This window comes from Lactuca saligna, chromosome 3, assembly GCF_052625555.1.
Source record: "Lactuca saligna cultivar CGN05327 chromosome 3, ASM5262555v1, whole genome shotgun sequence".
Taxonomy (NCBI): Eukaryota; Viridiplantae; Streptophyta; class Magnoliopsida; order Asterales; family Asteraceae; genus Lactuca; species Lactuca saligna.
The window spans coordinates 67,640,001-67,662,482 of record NC_136419.1 but is presented as its reverse complement, the minus strand read 5'-3'; the positions used below and the strand labels follow the sequence as shown (position 1 = coordinate 67,662,482).

Genomic DNA, 22,482 nt, shown 5'->3' with positions numbered 1-22,482 from the left:
CATGTTCATCTCAAGTTTTTTTTCTTACTAGTGTGGCTGAAAATTATCTTTCTTTTTTAACAATTTTTTAGAAAATTGTTATTGTTTTTTATATGCAAAGAGCACATAAAAAATAAATTATTGAAATTGTTCAATTTTGAGTTTGGTTTTTGATTTTGTTACAGAAATATGCAAAGAGCACATAAAAAATAAATTATTGAAATTGTTCGATTTTGAGTTTGGTTTTTGATTTTGTTACAGAAATATTCAGAAAAATGCTTTTACATTTTGAGTTTTATTATTATTTTTTAAAGACAAAATGCAGAAAAGCACACTCATAAACAACATTCAGAAAAATATATGTTTTTTGTTTATATACCGAAAAAACTTTCAAATACATTAACCCATATGTGTTTTTTTTTAAGAAATTACTGGTTGATTTGTGACATTACATTTAATTTGTTTTGTTTTGTTTTGTTTTTCTTTTTTTTAGGTTAATATGGAATCAAAAATAAGGCTCTTGTCTAAAAGAAAGCAAAATAAATGACATCGCTTATTTTTTTCATGTCAACTTAAAAACAAACAAAATAAATACCATGTTACAAAACAACTAGTAACTTCTTTTAAAAAATAAATATTTTTGTAAATTATATAAGTGTTTTTGTAACTTATATAAGTCTTTTAAAAAATAAATATTTTTGTAAAGATAATTGAAAATATAAGTGTTTTTCTACGTATAAATAAAATATATAATCAAAATATAAGGGTTTTTTAAATTATATATATATATATATATATATATATATATATATATATATATATATATATATATATATATATATATATATATATATATATATATATATATATATATATATATATATATATATATATATATATATATATAAATGGTATTACTTTTTTGTATTTTGCCCATTTTTTAATTACATTTCATCCTCTTCATACCCTCTCTCATTTCAATCCTTACGCCGACATTGAAGAACACCACCACCACCTATGAACCCCTCCCACCGGAAACATAACCAAAATGAAAACGAAATGACAGTGGCACTGGCATTGGAGAAGCTTGAAAATTTATTTATTTATTTATTTATTATTATTATTATTATTATTTTGTGGGTGGGGGCCCATGGGCACTAGCTACCTAATCGGAGCAACCATTGTTGTATTCCTCTTTGTATTTCTTTCTTTGGCGATGTCAAACCCGAACTCCTGACGAACTTTGATTTCATATTTGGCGAACCTAGTTTTCACAAAATTTACTCTTTTTATATTGACAAAATTGCAAAATAGTCCCTATGGCATGCACTTTTTGGGGGTTTTAGTCCAAACAACGATTTTTTTGGATTGGTGATCCTTTTGAGGTAGTTTCGTTGCGTTTTTGGTTCCTCGGTAAACTGAAATGACTGTAATGTCATTCTGATATATATATATATATATATTCTATTTAATTTAAAGGAAAAAGAAAATAATTGAGTAATTTGGCCCACATCTCTCTCTCTCTCTCTCTCTCTCTCTCTCTCTCTCTCACGGGTGAAACCCATGTCACCACCTCATCAGTCATCTTTGTGACCTCTCCCATTCATTCGTACTCCACTGACGAAGAAAATGACACCGGCGAGCTGCCGACTGAAACAACCCACCACCGTTTTTGACCTCCGATGTCGTTCACCACCCTCCACAGTCTCCTTCTCGTCACCTGCAACTCGCCACTACCCTTCCTCTCAATGACGCTACAACAACAAATGTATACTGAAGAAGAAAATCGGGCATACCACCCATCGCCGACGTAAGCCACCACCACCCATCTTTGTTGCTTCTTTCGGAACTACTCCTCTCCGGCCATCTGTTGCCTTCCAACGCCTCTCTCCCCCTCTCATTTATTGTCGGCAAATGAAAAGAACGAAGGCAACAAGATGTCGTCGCCACTGTTGTTGGAGATAGCCACCACCGCAGTGCTGCCACCACTTGCCACCCCCATCGTTGTTGTTGAGGAGTCAACCACCACCGTCGTTATACATTGCTGCTACCGCCGACCATCTCCGTCACTCTATTGTTCCGTCACTGTTGGTTTTTCACAAACCTGCAACTTTAATTGGCAGTGAACAGTAACAATAGAGAAACAGAGTATACGAGCTTAAGCTTTGTCTTTGATTAGAGAAACTGAAAATAGAGGTGATAACCTCAACATACATGACTGCTCACTATTTAACAATAAAAATGCGATTAAAGTGCAACTACTCCTACTTAGCTTAAGACTCGGTAACATAGCCCACATGGCTTTTACTTATTCAAAGCAGTAAACTCAACGTGCATCTAAGCAATAACTGAAATAAACAATAATAAAACTTATGATATCTGAATTATTTTCATCATTTTTCCCCCTTAATTCAGAGATCATACCTGCTTAACTCCAAGCAGATCACGCATCACTTCAAACTTCAATTTTCCAAGTGGCTTTGTCAAAATATCGGCTTTTTGTTCTTCACTTGGTACAAACTTCACTGTGATTTCTCCATTCTCCACACATTCTCAGATGAAATGGAACCGTATGTCTATATGTTTGCTCCTTCCATGGAAAACAGGATTTTTCATTAAATCAAGGGAGGACCTGTTATCCACTTTTATTTCAACTGGGGGTACATTTTGACCTGTTATTTCTCTCAGAAGCCTTCTTAACCACAACCCCTGACAGGCTGCTAGAGTTGCAGCCATGAATTCAGCTTCGCAAGATGAGAGAGCCACACACCTTTGCTTCTGAGATGCCCATGTGATTAAGTTGTTGTTCACATAATACGCCATACCTCCTGTACTCCTTCGGTTATCCAGGTCATTTCCATGATCACTATCTGTGTAACCAGTAAGGCTTACACTTTCTTGCCCTTTTGAGTACCTTAAACCAAAATCCAGTGTACCTTTTATATACCTGAGTATATGTTTTACAGCTTGTAAGTGTTGACTTGTTGGCTTTTCCATATAGCGACTCACAATTCCCACTGCAAAAGTGATATCCGGTCTCGTGTGAGTTAGATATCTCAATGCTCCAACTAAGCTTCGGTACTCAGTGGGGTTGACACAATCTCCTTCTCCATCCTCTTTCAGCTTGAGTTTGTGTTCCATTGGAGCTCTTGTGGGATTGCAATCCTTCATCTTTGTCTTTGCAAGAAGGTTCTTAGCATATGCTTCCTGTTTCAGTGTAATTCCCCCTTCATTTTGATTTACCTCGATTCCAAGATAATAAGTGAGCAGACCCAGATTGCTCATTTCAAACTTCATGTTCATATCTTGTTTGAACATTTCCACCGTCTTTGCGCAGCTTCCAGTCACCAACAAATCATCTACATAAACGCCCACGATTAATGTGTTCCCTTTTTCTTTCTTCATGTAGACTGAATACTCGTAAGCACATCGTTTGAAACCTAAGTTCTTCAGGTGTCGGTCCAAGCAGGCATTCCATGCCCTAGGGGCTTGCTTGAGACCGTACAGGGCTTTTGACAGCTTCAGAACTTTGTGAGCTTCACCTGTCTTCTGAAATCCTTCTGGTTGCGTAACGTAAACCTCCTCTTCCAAATTACCATTTAGAAATGCCGATTTGACATGTAAATGGTGTACTTTCCATCCGTTTAACCCAGCTAAAGCCAGAATGAGACGGATTGTCTCGATTCTTGCCACAGGTGCGAACACCTCTTCGTAATCAACTCCATGCCGCTGTACGTACCCCTTCGCCACAATACGAGCTTTATGTTTCAAAATCTTCCCTTCTAGATCTCTTTTCAGCTTAAACACCCACTTTAACCCGATGGGTTTTCGATTTTTCGGAAGGTTAACGAGCTCCCACGTTTTATTCTTCTCGATTGAACCCAATTCTTCTTTCATCGCTTGCACCCATTCGATCTTTTTACTGGCTTCGAAATAGGTTGTGGGTTCTTCATTGTTACATAGTAGCAATAAATCTTCAGGGGGTAGATGAATTTCTTGTGTGTTTTCGTACAGATCAGTGAGTAATCTGTACCGCAGTGGGGCTTCATCGCTGCTTGAGCTCTCGTCGGTGTTTGGGGATGATTGTGAGACCGGCGTGTTTGTAGCGATAGGAGTATTAGGGTTAATTGGGTCGGATTGCTGGTTACTAGGCTGACCCGCTTCGGCCCAGTCTTCATTTTGTTGGTTTGACCCAACTTGATCAGGAGTATCGGGGACCCACTCGCCTTCACCATTCCAATCATCATCGTCTTCATAGAATTCTTCATCAAAGTTTACTCCTTCTACTGTAAAACTTATTCCAGGTGTTGATTTAATCGTATCACTCTCCCCCCAATTCCAGGCACGAGTTTCTTCGAACACAACATCTCGGCTGACATACATTTTCCCATTACTAGGATTTAACAATCTGTATGCCTTTGACCCTTTTTCAATTCCGAGATGAACTACACGAATGCTTCTATCCTCCAGTTTCTTCAAGTGACCTTTTGCAATCTTCATGTGGCCGACACATCCAAAAACTCTGAGATGATCAATGTTAGGCTTCCTCCCCGTCCACATTTCGTACGGTGTGGAATCTTTCAAAGCTTTTGAATGAACTCTGTTTAGTACATAAACAGAGTATGCCACTGCTTCACCCCACAACATGTCTGGCATTTGCATTGTCTTCAAGTTGCACCTCACCATCTCTAACACCGTTCTGTTTCTTCTCTCCACAACTCCGTTTTGCTGTGGGGAGTATGGAGCTGTGTAATGTCTTTCAAGGCCAGTCTTTTTGCAGTAATCTGTGAATTCTTTTGACAAGAACTCACCACCACGATCTGTTCTGAGTACTTTGATCTTTTCATCGGTTTCAGTCTCCACCTTCTCCCTGAATTCTTTAAATACGTGAAAGGACTCATCTTTTGTCTTCAATAGATAGGCCCACATTACCCTGCTAAAGTCATCAACCATTAGCAAAATATACCTATTTCCAGCCGGTGTGGGTGGTGAGATTGGACCACACAAATCTCCATGAATGAGTTCTAGTTTCTTGTTAGCTCTGAATTTGGTGTGGTGTGGGAATGGGCTCCTTACTTGTTTTCCCACCAAGCATCCCTCACAGGGTTGTGATTGAGTCTTCACATATGGCATTCCTTCTACAAGCTTCTTTTCCACCATTTTCTTCATCAAATCAAAGTTAATGTGACCCATTCTTCTGTGCCACAGCCATGATTGATTATCTGTTTGTGCAGCCAAACACATGCCATCAATCTCCTCCAACTCAATTTTGTAAAGTCGGTTTTGTGACCTTAACACCTTCATCAACATCTTTCCCTTGGAATCTCTGACCCATAGATATGGATCTTTGATTTGAATCTCGTCACCTCCTTCAGCCAACTGTCCCAAGCTGATTATGTTACTACACAAATCTGGGATGTAGTACACCTCATTCATCTTCCTTTGGCTACCATCTTTACACCTGAATATAATTGAGCCTTTTCCTTTGATTTTAACTCGAGATTCATTCCCGAATTTCACAAAACCTTGAACAGTTTCATTCAAATCCATGAACTTGGATTTGTCTCCAGTCATGTGGTTACTGGCTCCTGTATCTAAATACCAATAACGAGTTTGAGTTTGAGAATTACCGTGTGTACGCAATTTTGGGTTCAAATTCTCTTCATTTAGATACACTTTTCCTTTGTCTTCATAAGTTGCAAGCAAGAGAGCAGGTTCATCATCTTCCTTAACCAAATTGCTTTCATGACTTCGTTCCTTCCTCGGGTTCTTACATTCAGCTGCATAATGCCCAAATTCTTGGCAATTATAGCACTGAATGTCAGCTTTATCGCGACTGCTTGAGGAGTTTTGACTGCCTTCTTTTTGGTGTTGTGAACCACCTCTTCCACGACCACCACGTCCACCATTTCTTCCTCGACCTCTGCCACGACCTCGTGACCCACCAAAACCTCCTCGATTCGATTTGGATTTGGAAGTGTCACCCTCTGTCTTCTTTTTGTTCTTCTCTGACCATTGTTGATAGGTCATGAGAAGCTTCCTATCATCCGGTTCACCTGGCCCCTTCATTCTCTCTTCATGAGCCTTCAACCTTCCTATCACTTCTTCAACTGACATCGCGTCAAGGTCACCAAACTGCTCCAAAGTGGACGCAAGTTGGATGAATTTAGGAGGAACAGCCCTAAGCAGCTTCTTCACTACATAGGCCTCTTCGATCTTCTCACCTAAGGTACGTATGGTGCTGACCATGTTGGTTACTTTCCCGGTAAACTCATCAACATTTTCAGATTCCTTCATTGTTAGGGCTTCAAACTCTGCCTTCAAAGTTTGGATTCTCGCTGTCTTCACACGATCTGCCCCAATAAACATGATCTTCAATGCTTCCCATGCCTCCTTTGCTGTTTTCTTTTCAGCCAACACCATCAGCAGATCTTCGGGAATACCCTGATAAATGGCCGCCAATGCCATGTTATCTTTCTTTGCTTCGACTAGGGTATTCGCTGTTCTGGGCTCCACCGCATCCCAGACGCCTTGTGCTAACATGAAGACCCTCATCTTGATTGCCCACGCACCATAATTGGTCCTGGACAGCATCGGATAGTGCAGAGTAACATTTCCTTCCTTTTCACCGTTTCCGTTATTTCCTGACATCTCTTCACGAGACTGATACTTGGGCATACACCAGTTTATGCTCTGATACCAAATGTTGGTTTTTCACAAACCTGCAACTTTAATTGGCAGTGAACAGTAACAATAGAGAAACAGAGTATACGAGCTTAAGCTTTGTCTTTGATTAGAGAAACTGAAAATAGAGGTGATAACCTCAACATACATGACTGCTCACTATTTAACAATAAAAATGCGATTAAAGTGCAACTACTCCTACTTAGCTTAAGACTCGGTAACATAGCCCACATGGCTTTTACTTATTCAAAGCAGTAAACTCAACGTGCATCTAAGCAATAACTGAAATAAACAATAATAAAACTTATGATATCTGAATTATTTTCATCAGTCACATCCCACCAAGAAAGACCGCCACTCCACCTATTTCCTCCCTATCTTGTACCACCACAACCCCTCCATCACCAGTGTCACCCTGCACTCTCTCCACTCGTAGTTCATAGCCGGAGGAAAGGAAGGAAGCGGCGGAGCTGCCGCCAATCGTTGTTGTCGTTGTGAGTCCAATCACCACTGGCTGCCACCGCTATATCGCCACCTCCCATTACTACTATGGAAGTTCCGGCTACCGCTGCCCTCCTGCTGCAATAAGAATAACCATCTCCACCTTCATTTCAATTTTGGTCTCCTTCGTTCGTACCATTCGAGATCGATGAAGAACAACGAAGTGGGTCTCATATTTCCCTTTTATATTTAATAATAATAATAATTTTATATTTAATAATAATAATAATTTTAAAAAGTGAAAGAAAAATGAAAATTAAATTCGTTAAGGTTATAATAGTCATTTTACGTTTTAGTTTGGACAGGGACCAAAACTGCATGTAAACTACTTCAAACTGACCATCAATCTAAAATAGTCATGGTTTGAACTAAAAATCTAAAAAAAATACATACAACAAGGACCATTTTTGCAATTTTGTCTTTTATATTTGCAAATGACAAAAAAATTCTTGCAAATCAGTAATTTGCTCTAAAATAAATATGTAACATATTTTTAAAATCTACATGCAAAAATGTTGTTGAAAGAGAAGTGGCCAATGAAACCTCGATGTTTTTTTTTTTTTTTTTTTTGGGACTTTTTAATATGTGTTTCAAGGTATATGTAAAAAGCATTAAATAATAATAAATATTATCGTAATTAAATATAAAATACATTAATTATAAGAAATATTACCATAATTAAATGTGAAATGCATTAATAAGCTTCATAATAAATGTATTTTGAATTTAGAATTTAATTATGATAATATTTTTCATAATTAATACTTTTTTTATTTTTTTATTTTTTTATTATTTTATTTTTTATATATGGTTGTATGCTTGGAGCCCATTTCGCTTTAATGACGTGGAATTTTATCCAAATTAGAAAGTCAAAATTTCTATAACGACTTTAACTGAAAGAAAAAAATATTAAAAGCCAAAATAATTTTTAAACGTATGACTTTTGTTTGCATTTTAGCGCCATAATTATTACTCTTTTGTTGTTTTGTCAGTTAAGGCGAACCCAAAGAGAGATCCTCTCATCCTCTTCCTCAAGTTTTAAGAGCGCTCGATATCAGTGTTTTTAGGTTTTCATAGCATCGGAATCAGCAACTCAGCCAATTCAATGGAAGGCGGAGGCGAGGCAAATGACGGTGGCCGAAGTGACGTTGTCACCATTAACATACGCTTTTCTGCCTGCGAGAAGATCGTCGTTCACGTGAGCCTGGATTCGTCTGTCGAATCGCTCAAGTCTGTGATTGCAAAAAACTCTGATGTGCCTGTGGAAGAGCAGCGTTTGATCAATAACGGCCGCCTTCTCAAAGACGATCGCACTCTTAGGAGCTATGGTATTCTACTTTCATCAAGTCCTTACTGGTTCTATATCTGCATGATGTTTACATGTTTACTCAATAGGATTGAAATCGTAATTGCAATCTGAAATGATTCGGATGCTATGATAGTAGCTTTTATTAATTGACTGTTCAATTATTCGTTGGTTAATTAATGTTATAATTGCGACTGAATTTGTTTGAATGCTTCTGTTTCGTTGTAATTGGGACTATAGTTGCATATTTTCTGTTTGTGATTCATAGATTTGGAGGCAGAGCACATTGTTTACTTGATTCGTGTTTATATTCCTCTTGCGTCTGAAGACGATACAACGAGTGGATCTGATACTTCATCACCTTCTACAACTGAATCGGAAACAATGAGTGGTTATCGTTATTTATCACCTTCTACAATTGATTTTAGTGCAATTCCAGGGGTTGAACCAATACCGCTACCATGGGTTCAGAATTCCGACATGAGTCAAGAAATGATGGATCATCTAATCACAAATCCAGATGCTGTACGCAACATTGCAATCAATACTCCTGAATCGCGTGAAGCTATTGATAGGGATCCAGATCTTGCACGCATATTCAATGATCCTGTCATCTTCCGTAACATGGCTGAGTCTGCAGTCATCAGTGAAGTGATAGCCAGAGTTGGTGGTGGTGGTAGTGGCGGAGGCGGTGGTGGTGGTACTCCAAGTCACCCTGCTGGGACTGATAGCTCTGCGCCACCTGTTGACTTAGGTGGACCTGAGATTCCAGGTCTAGAAGGAATGTTAGGTTTTACCCCTGATCCCATTGCAATGAGTCAGCTTATGCAAAGTCCAGCTATTTCACAGTTCATTCAGCGTCTCCTTTCAAACCCACACAACATGAATCCGGTTTTTGCTTCTTCTTTTTTCATTATCTTTAGATTTATTTGTTTGTTGGGGTTTACATTGCTAACATACCTGGTACCATTTCACAGATACTCAATCCCCAATACAGGGAGATAATGCAAAACCCTGTCCTCACTAGTAAAAGTCAACTGACTTCACCAGAGACCATGCAGGTAATTGTGTGTCTAATATCTATCTCATGTATTAAAACACATAATCTTAAGATGATAATTGAATAATCTCTTATGAAATGGTTAAGCAAACCCCTTTTCACATACAACATTTACACTCATTTGTTATGTAGATTCAGGGCAACCATTATCCCTTAAGTGTATGTTTTTAGTGTGTTTCTTTAGTCATACTCAAGAAATTGCAATTATGGAATAGAAATCCTAAATTTACCCTTTTAAATAACTTTCTCATTTAGTACAGATAAAGGGATGAATAAGAAGATAGATACTTATAATATTTCATGTCGTATTATTTTTATTCTTTTCTTGATGATGCTGCAGGAAATGTTGGCATTGCATCAAACTCTTTCCTACCTACTTGGTGAGGAACCAATCACCAGGTAAATTATTAGGTCAAACTTTTGTTGCTCAAACTTTGGTCTTAAGTTGATCAACAGTATATTATGCTAATTCATAACTTTAGGCTTCAGATGTTACATAATTAAATGTATTCTTTTTACATGGAATTATCAAGAGTTTGTGTTGAATATAAATTTTGGATTTTTGCATACAGATGGGATGCAGGTCAAACAAGTGGAGGCACAGGTACTTCTTTTTCCAATAATACATGTCATCACTAAACCAAGTATTGAGTGCTTCATGTTCATAAGTGATAATGAAGCATATATTTTTAGAGATTAGAGATTTATATACACATAAATTTGATGATAGAACTTTTTGAGATTTACCCTTTTAGCCATGAAATGCTAACACAAGTTTTTTGGCATAATTGCTCCCTTGTGACCTCCTATAGCAGATTGAACAGGTTGCCCTGCCTACGTGGCATCCACATAAGCAAAATCTGATCAAACTACATCCACATGGATGCCATGTAGGCAGGGTAAATGGCTTAATCAAAGCCAAAATCGTGTACTTTTGGTCTAATTTAGCATTTTTGAATTTTCATGGCTAAAAGGGTAAATATCAAAAAGTCCGATGGTCAGTTTTATAAATTTTACAGTATTTATAGAGGTGTTCAAAACACAACCAAAATACACATGAGAACTAAGAACTCAATCTTGGCCCTTGGATGAAAACAAGCAATAGCCGAGATTACAATTTTTTTAGCAACATTAATTTTGACATGTGACCATGCTGACGTGGCATCCACATGGGACTGAGTTTCATTAGCGTCAACATATTTGTGAATTTGAAAGTTGAAACAGGAACTCAATCTCAGCCTTTTAGTGGAGAGGGAACATCAGGCTCAACACCACCCAACAACAACTTGAATAATGGTAACCATTTTTTCCCCATATTATATTTATATTATATCAAGTATAAACAACCTATGACGTGGCACTTGTAAATGTTGCTGACTCAGCCTGGGTGGGTTTTTTTTTTTCAGTGGGCTCAGAAGAAGTGTTGTATGCTAGTCAACTTGCACAACTAGAGGCAATGGGTTTTCATGATACCCGTAAGAATCTTGAAGCTTTGACCGCCACCAAAGGTAACGTTCCTGCTGCTGTTGACCGCCTACGTGGCGGTCAATAGAAGCTTCCGAGCCATTAGCCATGTATGTACTAGAAACATGATGTTGTGTGGACTTGTTCTTGGCTTGTTGAAGTTTTTATCCTCATTACATGGTTTTTGAATTTATACCATTTGGGGTGTTTTGGATGTTTTAGAAATCTTGGTTATTGCAATTTGGTTTCACAATCTTAAGATTGATTTTGCTATTGAGTTCTTGATTTCGGTTTATGACATATATATATATATATATATATATATATATATATATATATATATATATATATATATATATATATATATATATATATATATATATATATACCTTGTGCACCACAAGTAGTCATTACCAAAGATCCTTAAACTCACTAATTTTGTACAACTATTTAATTGGCATCTAAGTGGGAGTAAATTTAACATAATAGTTTTATATGAAGTTAAAGAAGTTGAGGAAATATGAATGGTGTGTTTGGGTTTGCTTTTTTAAAATAATTTATGGTTTTTCTAAAAGTGTATTAGCTTATACAATACCAAAATTGTGTTTAAGAAAAATGTTTGGATTAGTGATAAGTTGGTTTTTAGTTTTTGGCAAATTCTACTTGTACATGTAAAATGACCAAAAATGTTAGAGGTAAAAGGATATACTGGTATGTATATCATTGGTCATAAAAAACAGTCAGATGACTTTTTAAGATTAAAACAATGATAAAAAAGGCAAATTAGTTTTCACATATAACGAACACTTCCAAATAAGTTAGAAAGAAACAACTTATCAAAACCAGCTAATTAAAATCAACCAACACTTTTCATACGTAATATATCAAAAGTGCTTATTGATGGTATCAAATTGCAATAAGCTAATACACACCTTAAATAAGCAATCCACACATCCATAAAAAGGAAGTTGGGAATATTAATGATTTCACTTATAAATGTCTTATGCTTGTATTTTTCCTTGTGCTTACAAGGAAAAGTATGTTTTATGAACCGGCAAACCGCAATTTTCCATGCACCGTATCAACTAGCGTTTACCATAATGAGTTGTTGATGCAGTTGCATAAATTACTTGATAAATGTTTAGGGTGATTCATTGTATGGAGTTGTGATTCTGATAAATGTTTAGGATGTTTCATTGCATGGAGTTGTGATTCTCTTTGTAAAGAATAAGTGCAAATCAATGTGTATATATTAGAATTTCACAGTTTTCTCTAATAACAGTTAGGGTACTAAAAATAATAATTTGTTTTTGTAGTATGATCTTTATTGAGTTTCCAAAGATAAGTACGTCACTTTAGTAATAAAAAAAATAATAAAACTGAATTATTTATTAGAATTTTACATTCAAATCTTTTATATTTCACCAAAATTCATGAGTAGCCTTAAATTTATAGAAAGAAAAATTAACATAACAAGAATAGACTCTATGCAAAGTTCTTGAAACCACATGGATCACAAGTATAATAAAACTTTCATAAAAATTATTTGTGGTATTTTTTATAAACAAGGACCATTTGTGTAATTTATCCAAATAAAATAAGGTAAAACCAAGAAAAGCGGAAGCAATTCATTTAAGGGGAATTGATTCGTTTTGCCGAAAATCCATAACCCTAGATTCATAAATCAACATGATACCAAAACGTGATAAACTAGTAAGTTGGTTTTCAATGTTTGACAAATTCTACTTGTACATGTAAAATGAACAAAAAAATGAGAGGTAAAAGCATAAACCGTTATTATATATATATATATATATATATATATATATATATATATATATATATATATATATATATATACACACACATGGTCGTAAAAAAAACAGCTAGATGGTTTTTTAGGATTAAAACAATGATAAAAAAAAGGAAAATTAGTTTTCACGTATAACAAACACTTCCAAAAAATTAGAAAGAAACAATTTATTAAAATTTGCTAATTTAAACCAACCAACACTTTTCATATGTATTATATCAAAAGTGCTTATTAATGGTATCAAATTGCAGTAAGCTAATACACACCTTAAATAAGCAATCCAAACAACCCTAAAATGGAAGATGTGAATATTGATTTCACATATAAATGTCTTATACTTGTATATTCATTGTAGGGGTGAGCAAAAACCGAACCGCAAACCAAAAAAACCGAAAAACTGCATAAACGGAAACCGAAAAACCGAAACCGAAATGAAAATCGATAGTGCGGTTTTTAGTTTTGCAAAAACCGAAAATACTCGTGCGGTGCGGTTTCTAGTCTCGCAAAAACCGCAAAAGATCGAACCGCGCCGCATATATATATATATATATATATATATATATATATATATATATATATATATATATTGTTGATATTTATAAGAACCAAAAATTTATGACAATTAAAATTTCTATAAATGTAAATATCTATCTTATCTATCGGATGATGACTTTATATTTTTAAGCATACATTCAATGATATTTACAATAAATTATAATGTTTATGACATTTTTTTTAACATTTAAATATGAATAGTACTATGATATATTATTATTTTTAAGAATACATTAATTGATATTATCTTATGTACTTGTGAAACAAATATTATATTAAATTCGTATTATATTGAAGCATTAGAAACATGTTGAATGAGTGGTTATGTAATTTGATTTCGAACCAAAAGGTGGTGGTATCGGTTTATATCCAATAAAAGATTAGCACTCCTCATCTGAGTCAAAGTAACTCGCTGAGTTACCTGAGTTTTAGTACAAAGACAAAACGAAAAAAAATAATAAAAACCGCAAAAACCGAACCACATAAAACCGAACGGTGTGGTTTCTAAATTTCAAAAAACCGAAGTTGCGGTTTTCGTTTCGGTTTTGACCAAAAACCTCACCGAACCGCACCATGCTCACCCTAGTTTCATGAACCGGCAAACCACAATAAAGTTTCATAACGCAACTTGTATTTATTGCTTACATTCTCAGGTTTTATATCGGATGGTGCGTTAGTTTTGGAGTACCGTTGATTGTTTCCTGTGACTTCTTTTTTTGGATACCTACGAATCATCAAGTGGAGTGCAAGATTGATTTAATGTTAAGGATATCGCCGGTTTTCCATGCACCATATCAACTAGCATTTACCATAATGAGTTGTTGATGCAGTTATATAAATTACTTGATAAATGTTTAATCAATTCAAGTGTTTCATTGCATGGAGTTGTGATTCTCTTTGTAAAGAAGTGCAACTCAATGTGTATATATTAGAATTTTTGCAGTTTTCTCTAATAATAGTTAGAGCACTAAAAATAATAATTTGTTTTTGTAGCATGATCTTTATCGATCGAGTTTCCAAAGATAATTGTGTCTGGTAATAAAAAAATAATCAAATTGAATTATTTATTAGAATTCTATATTCAAATCTTTTATATTTCACCAAAATTCAAGTGCAGCCTTAAATTTAAAAAAAGAAAAATTAACATAACTAGAATAGACTCTATGCAAAGTTCTTGAAACCACATGGATCACAAGAATAAAAAAACTTTCATAAAAATTATTTGTGGTATTTTTATAAAATAAGGACCATTTGTGTAATTTATCCAAATAAAATAAGGTAAAAACGAGAAAAGAGGAAGCCATTCGTTTAAGGGGAATTGATTCGTTTTGCCCACAATCCGTAACCCTAGATTCATAAATCAACACAAAAGGAGAAGATAGGTCACTGTTTCGCGTAACATTGTGATCTCGTGCAGTTTCCATTTCAGGTAAGAATCCATTAATCTTGCTACGTTTAATCGATAGGGTGACAATTACCGGAGGCGGTCATAGATTTCAGATGGTGGCATTGGATTTCATCAAACGATCAACGATGAAGTTGAGGTGATGAATGTAGAGAGAGAGAGAGAGGGAGAGAGAGAGAGAGAGAGAGAGAGAGGCGAGAAAGAGAGAGGGGGGGGGGGGAGATGGAGGGAGAGAGTTGACGATATTAATCTAATAAAGGGGTATCAATTACCATTTCCCTAAATGCCCCTGATTCGTTTTAATAAGATGCCTCCGTCCCTTTTATTTTCAAGTATTTACAAAAATGCCGCAAAGCATCCTATCCCCTTATATTTACTATATTATAAAGCATATTGGACATTTTTTTGAAAATAAAGAGGTACAAATATTATTACATCATGTACAATACTTTTTAGCTTAATATTAACGTCCCCAAAAGAAACCTAAACACGCTCCTCGTCTTTTGAAGCCCCTTTCTATCTAAACCCTAGATCTCCTCCATTCACTTCCCCAACAATGAAGAATAAACTACCACCACGAAATGGTGTTACCTGTGTATTTCTCCTCCTCCACCACCTAATCTCCGCCCTTGCACCACTGACCGCCAGCTACACTTACATCTCCTCTGTCTGCTACCATCTTCAATCGTTGCTACCATAAGAAGAACCAGGGAAGCTTCTATGTACATTTTTTACACAAAAATCTTGACTATCTGTTACATCACAACCAACTCTTATTGATTTATACTTTCTCTTTCCAATAAAACTTGATTTTGATTTTTAGTTTTAGTAGAAGAGTAACTTTGAAGGAGAACGAGATATGGGTTCTATGAGTAAAGGTTTGGATTTCTTTGCTTTCCTACACCGTATCTAAACTCACACCCATCTTTGTGCTTTAACTCTCAGTCTCAAATTTGAATCTCTCTTTTTTGCTTCATTGCTCAATCTCATATTCGATCTTATAATTTTTTTCCTTTAGTTTGAATTTGTTTAATCAATTCTCAGTTTTTATCAGTTTTTGTGCTTCAACTCTTAGCCTTAGATTCAATCCCGTCTCATAGGTTAAAACCTTCAAGGGAATATGTTCTTGCTGAGCATTGGTAATGGTCTTTATATATATATATATATATATATATATATATATATATATATATATATATATATATATTCTTGAGGTATAGTCATTATTGGTATATTCTTTATTTTCATTTACATTTAATCTATCATTAATGGTGTATAAATGTTTGTACAAAATCATCTATTCTTGGATTTTCGTTGACTATACCCCTCATGGTAATAAAAAGACATGTTGCTAACTCAAAGGTTTACTCTCCATGGTATGAATGGGTGTGGGGTTGTTTATTTAGTTCAATTCACACACACACACACATCACTACATCCTAAATTGATGGTGTTGTAGAATTTTATATGATATTTGTTGTTTTTTGCAGGTTACATACTTTTTGCTCATGAAATCTACACATTCCCCCTGACCAGGATTGACATATCTTTTACTTAAAGAGTTATCTTTATGGTTTTGCTCCCAAAAAGAATTATCTTGCTATTTAAGTTATTCTTTTTAAGCTTATTCAAAGTTTTAATCCCTATTACAAATAAAAAGATTGTCTTTGGGACTGTATAGGTTAGGGTGGTGGTGCCATATAAACCTAATAAAAATAAAAGAATGAAACAAATGTTCATAAAAGGTGTACGTTTAGAGTTCCTGAAGGTGACTAACTATATAAGTTTTCATTAATTTTTCTTTGTTTGGCTTGGTTGTAGGTTTTAACATTGATTTCTCCTATATAAATTTGATGAACTCAAGTCATTTAATGTACAAGCTTCAATGGGTAAGTTGATTTCTTAATTTCTGCAACCATCTAAAGTCAAAAGGAAAGTGTTGGAGTTACTTTAATTGTACTCTATATTTTTAATGTTTCTATATATTTAATTATCTTATACAGATTAAAAGAGAGTTTTGGATGATTTTTCGTTCATTGATGGTCCATGTAGGTGTGAATGTAAAACAATTAGAGTTTGGAGATGCATTTTACTGGTTTATTAATTAATCCTTTAGTTGGTCATTTTGGACAAATTTTCCCCTAATGCTGGTAGGTAATAAATATTGAAGCTGCTTATTACTTATTGCGTTTGGAGTTTGGTAATAGTGAAATGTATAAAGCTCTTGATAGTTGGGTTAGTTCCTACCTTTGTCGAGGGGTAGTTTTGCGTTTGTTGACTAATTTACCCTTGATCCGGACATGCCCCTAAAGTGAGTTATATCTGTTGCACACCAGTTTAATGACATACCTAGTTAATATCTATCTCATAGTTGCTTACATTGGTTTTTCATTCAATTAATTTCTTTTATATTCATTTCCTACTCATTTATGTTCATTTATTAGTTGTGAAACTGATATTGTTTCCAGTTGAATGGAAACTGATAATTGACTAAGGGCCTTAATCTCATACGGAACTTACAAGTAAGTTTGATGTAGGGCCTCTCAATGTTTGTCGTAGGTGTTGGCGAGTTTATCATATATATATATATATATATATATATATATATATATATATATATATATATATATATGTAAGTTGTTATGATTTAGCTTTAGATCCATTTTTTTAATATCTTGTAGCTAGCAATAGTCATTGAAGCAAGAAGTTTTGAATGCAGTTAAATTGGCTTTGTTGTTTGTTGAATAATAAGATGAACTATGAAAAGGGCGAAACAGTAATTTCCATAAATTATACATATGGGTTGTTTATTCTAAATGGGTTTAGTGTGTCTTAAATTTGGAAGAACGAGTGTTTTTTTTGCTAAAGATCTTAATAACAATGAAGATTGATGGCAACTGAATCCCTCACGCGCATTTCTAGATATATTACTCAAAAGAACCGGCACAATACGCCTAATCGATTGGAGTTGCGAAAATTTTGTCCATATTGTTACAAACATACGATTCACGGGGAGGTAAAGAAATAGATCGAACCGAGCACCTGCGCCCTTATCTATCTTACAAGGAAAAGGAAAAAAATGACATTATATATATAACATATTTAACATAGTTAAAGTTAATTATAAACAATCCAAATCCTATTTTTTTATTCTAATTAGAGATACAGATGAAATAGGATTTTAGGGATAAGAAATAAACTAACCAAACCATGGATAAATCCAAGTGAACTTTTCTTAAATCCAAGCGATCTTTTCGTAGGCGTTTTCCCCCGATCCAATCGGGGGATCGAATTGATTATAAAAACATGAGTTTAATTAGTCGATTTATTAGTGAACAGGGAAAAATATTATCCAGACGAGTGAATAGATGCAGTTATTCTTGGACTGAAGAGGATGGGGGGGGGGGGGGTAAAGTGTAAGGGTTGTAAGGTGGGTGGATTATGGAGTGAAATAGTTTTAAGAGTTGTGAAGGACCATAACTTCTACCACATTTCATCATCCATGAAAACAAACACCACCTCGTTCTGCCTGTAACACAACATTCAACCACAATGTTCTTATTTGCATGCTCTTCCAATGGACTACATTACAATTCCTATGATGGAAAATGATAATTGATAATAAAAACATTCTCTTTCAGAAGTTGGTTTAATTGAGGAGTGCACACATGTGTTTATATTTGAAATTGACTTTAAAGTATGAATGAGTTTTTTTGCTTTACAGAGCAGGCCTAACTTTTCTCTTTTACTCGATTTGTAGGTAATGGAGGTGGAGGGTATGCAAAAGAGAATGGTCAAGCTAATATAAAGTCAACCCAAGTCTTGGAATGTACTTTTATGCTTATACATGTCTACTAAGATCTACTATATTAATTTACTTATTGTGTTTTTTGACTGCTCATGACTTGGTTGAGCTATAATTAATGATGTGAAACAAATTTCTTTGAGACTAAGTAATGCAACTGATTTATGATTCATTGTGATTCCTTTTGATTGTAGCTTATGTATGTGTGCACCCTTTTTTTTCATTTTCTAACAAACATTAATTTGGTATAGGTCCATTTAAACTTATGCTTTTATACGAACCCAATTCCGAATGTGTCTGAGTTGAGAATAAGAAAGCTGGTGGTAGTGATTATTTTTCTGTAAGAAATGTTCATTTACAACGTTTTCTTTTAATAAGATATTTCATTATCAATTACTTATTTTAATTAAAGTAATAAAATGGACAAGAAATATAGTGTCGGTTTACTTCTGACATAAGAAAGGATTCGCACAAAGCATCATATTTATTTATCATAGATAACTTCTCCAACAATTACTTTTGTACAATGTTTTTAGAATATGTAACACTAGTCAAAATAGGTCAATAGACAATCACATGTGATTATGCCAATCATGTAATGTGATTATGTTAACCTAGTAATGTGGTAAGAATGTTATGTAGTTCATGATAAATTCTAATACAAATATGAACTTTCTTTATGATACAACTCAAAGTATACGTCCATATGATTCCAAAAATATTGAGAACGTCTAAATCTGACTTCGCATGAAGAAGTTATGATAACCGAGCACTATAAATCTCTATAATAAGAGAAATTTAAAATAGACTTAGAGTTAGCTATTTAAGTCTAAAAGAGATTTGTAGTACTCGTAAATACCTACACGTGCATATAAAGAACGTCAAAAACGGAGTTGATATGCAAAAGTTATGGCCTTCCGAAGATTTAGCTTTTAAAAATCCTAAAAATAGCTAATTCACAATGTGATTTTTATGACGCTCATGACATGAGGAGTCATTCTGTCATAATTCGGAATCTAGAAGCTGCGAGAGGATAGGATCCAAATTCACGACGTGAGCTTTATGACACTCATGACGTGAGGAGTCATGGCCACCTTCAGGGACGCAAATGGCAAGTCTATGTAGTGAATCAGGCAAGACTCACGACGTGAGCCTTATGACACTCATGACGTGAGTGTCATAAATTTTTACTATAAATAGCCATTTCGACCCCAAGGCTTAGTACACCATTTCTTTTCTCTCTCTCTCTCTCTCTCTCTCTCTCTCTCTCTCGTTTGCTGAAGCCGTTTCGCTTCCCGAGCCCCGACGACCTCGTACTGCTGATCGTTTCTAATTAGATTACATAAAATCATGCTACTAAGGTGAGTTTTACGGCCCCACTTTCTAATATTTCGGGGGAAAACGCATGCTAGTCATTGTATATATGTGATTATTATGTCTATATGATAGTATATTAGTATCAACATAGATAGTTATAATAACCGAGATATAGTTATTTCGTATATGAGAATATACAATTATCGTAACATTGTTAACATGTTATTGTTATAGTAGTATATTAATGTAGATCTTGAGTTATACTTAGAATTCTATATATATTTTGTGTGTGATATAGTTCCGAAGTTATATTCGGATGTTTTATATGTTAAGTTATATAGTATGTTGCAATTAATAGTTTTATGTCAAGATAAAACTAGATATGTTATATGTTGTTATTATTAGTTTTATGTCAAGATAAAACTAGATATGTTATATGTTGTTATTATTAGTTTTATGTCAAGATAAAACTGGATATGTTGTTATTGTTAGTTTTATGTAAAGATAAAACTAGAAACATTATATGTTGTTATTATTGGTTTTAGGTCAAGATAAAACCTGGTTTTTACTTCAAAATATAGTTGTTATACTGCCTAAATATTATGAAGTTAGGAGTAATGTTTAAAAGCAAAGTCTAGTAACTTAAGGTTTTAGACCTGAAAATGCTTTTGTTGTTAGAGCTATAGGAAGTCATCAAAGTCTACATGAGCTACCTCATTCATCAACTAAGATTGGGGATCTTAGTGGAAGTCCTCTGACCTGTAACCGTTATCCCGTGTGAGCGAGGAAGCCGTGTATGAATAAGATACGGGTTGACGACCCCACTCATGGTTGTTAATTACAACCCAAGACAAGCGAGTGACGATTCGTTCCTTTTATTTTTATTCCGGCATCGATGAAGCGCGAAGTGTTTGTTTCTCATGGTAAATCATGAGTGTATTGTTTTGTCAGAGGTTTTGTTGTCAAGCAGCGGTTACAAACTCATGGTAGCAACTTGTTAGAAACATTACACTTCGTCGTTATACAAGTATTAATGTTAAGTATAAGTTTCCCCCTACTTATACCCTAGGTACTACTTATATTAAGTAGATAATTATACCTAGCACACATAGTTGTATAGAATTGAAATAGATTTATACGTAGCATTTTACTCGTATAGAACTGAAATAGATTTACATGTAGCGTTTTTACTCGTACAGAATTGAAATAGATTTATACGTAATGGTTTTACTCGTATAGAACTGAAATAAGATTTATACGTATCAACTTTCGTTTGTATGGAATTGCAAACACTTATATTCATAGTATATGAGACTTATAGGTATATACTTATTTGGTAAGTAAACTTTTATACCTATGATATATATATATATATATATATATATATATATATATATATATATAGTAAACGTTGGAGAGTCAAAATTATACTTTCAAAACTATACTTTTGAACTTGAGAAAAAGTGGTATTTTTATATGGAGTCAAAACCTGTGAACTCACCAACTTTATGTTAACGTATTTTAAATTGCATGTGTTTTCAGGAAGTTGATAACTATGATATAAGAAATGACGTTACACTGCTCGGTGTTTCCGCCGATGGCCGGGGTGTGACAAAATACATGAAATGTAGTTTAGATTCCAATATTATATAAGTCACACTACTAGAAAAACAGCCTTTTACGACGCTCATTGCGCGTCGTAAAAGGCTCAGACGACGCGCAAATGCGCTTCAAGGAAGGCCCTGTCATAAAGAGAGACGACGCGCATTTACGACGCGCTTTTACGACACGCATTGCGTATCAAGAAAGGCCATGTCATAAAGGAAGACGACACGCATTCGTGTGTCGTAACCTTACGACGCGCGTGTTAATGATACACAATGCGTATCAAGAAAGCCATTGTCAAGAAAGGTCATGTCATAAATGAAGATGACACACATTTTTGCGTATCATAATTTTAAATGTTTAAAAAAAATATTATTTATAGATTTACTAATTTTCAAATTAAATAATACATTAAAAATCTCATAATACAAAATAAAATACCATAAATAACAAAGATATTTCATTTCACTAATATGTCAAATACAAATAATTATTCCAAAAGTGAGTAAATGTTATAAAAAATGAACTCATTTATATACAATTGCATCATCACGACTAATCGGTTTTATAATCTCAAAGTCATCAACGGAAGTGCAGTCCTTATTTCCGGAATGTATAGGGCTGGTTCTCAAGCTCCGTACCACATCATCCTCCAATGGAGCATCTTCATCGATAACCGTGCTTGCGATGTCAACTTTTTCATCATCAACCATCTCACAAATCTGCGAATACTTCTCCCTGCTTGTAACAACTAATAATTAACATTTATGATTTATGATTTATGATTTATGATTTATGATTTATGATTTAACAAACACACACCTCATGAAAAACATGTTTATTATAAAAATGTTATCACCGAATAAGATTCTCTATGCGTGCTCCAAATGTCTCAATGGTCAGGGCATCAAACTTTCTCCGGTCGATCACGACTCTTAAGTCATCAAGACACGTCAGTAGATACGACAAAGATCGGTCATCATCCAAT

General features: G+C 34.6%; 1 protein-coding gene across 1 annotated transcript; it reads left to right on the top strand.

Annotated features, from left to right (window-relative positions):
* The first annotated feature begins 8,269 nt into the window (after positions 1-8,269).
* LOC145035657 (ubiquitin domain-containing protein DSK2b-like) lies at positions 8,270-10,169 on the top strand. Its single transcript, XM_078984166.1, has 5 exons — positions 8,270-8,492; positions 8,739-9,361; positions 9,448-9,531; positions 9,871-9,929; positions 10,103-10,169. The coding sequence occupies exons 1-5, from the start codon at positions 8,270-8,272 to the stop codon at positions 10,167-10,169; spliced, it is 1,056 nt and encodes a 351-aa protein (XP_078840292.1).
* Positions 10,170-22,482: the final 12,313 nt, after the last annotated feature.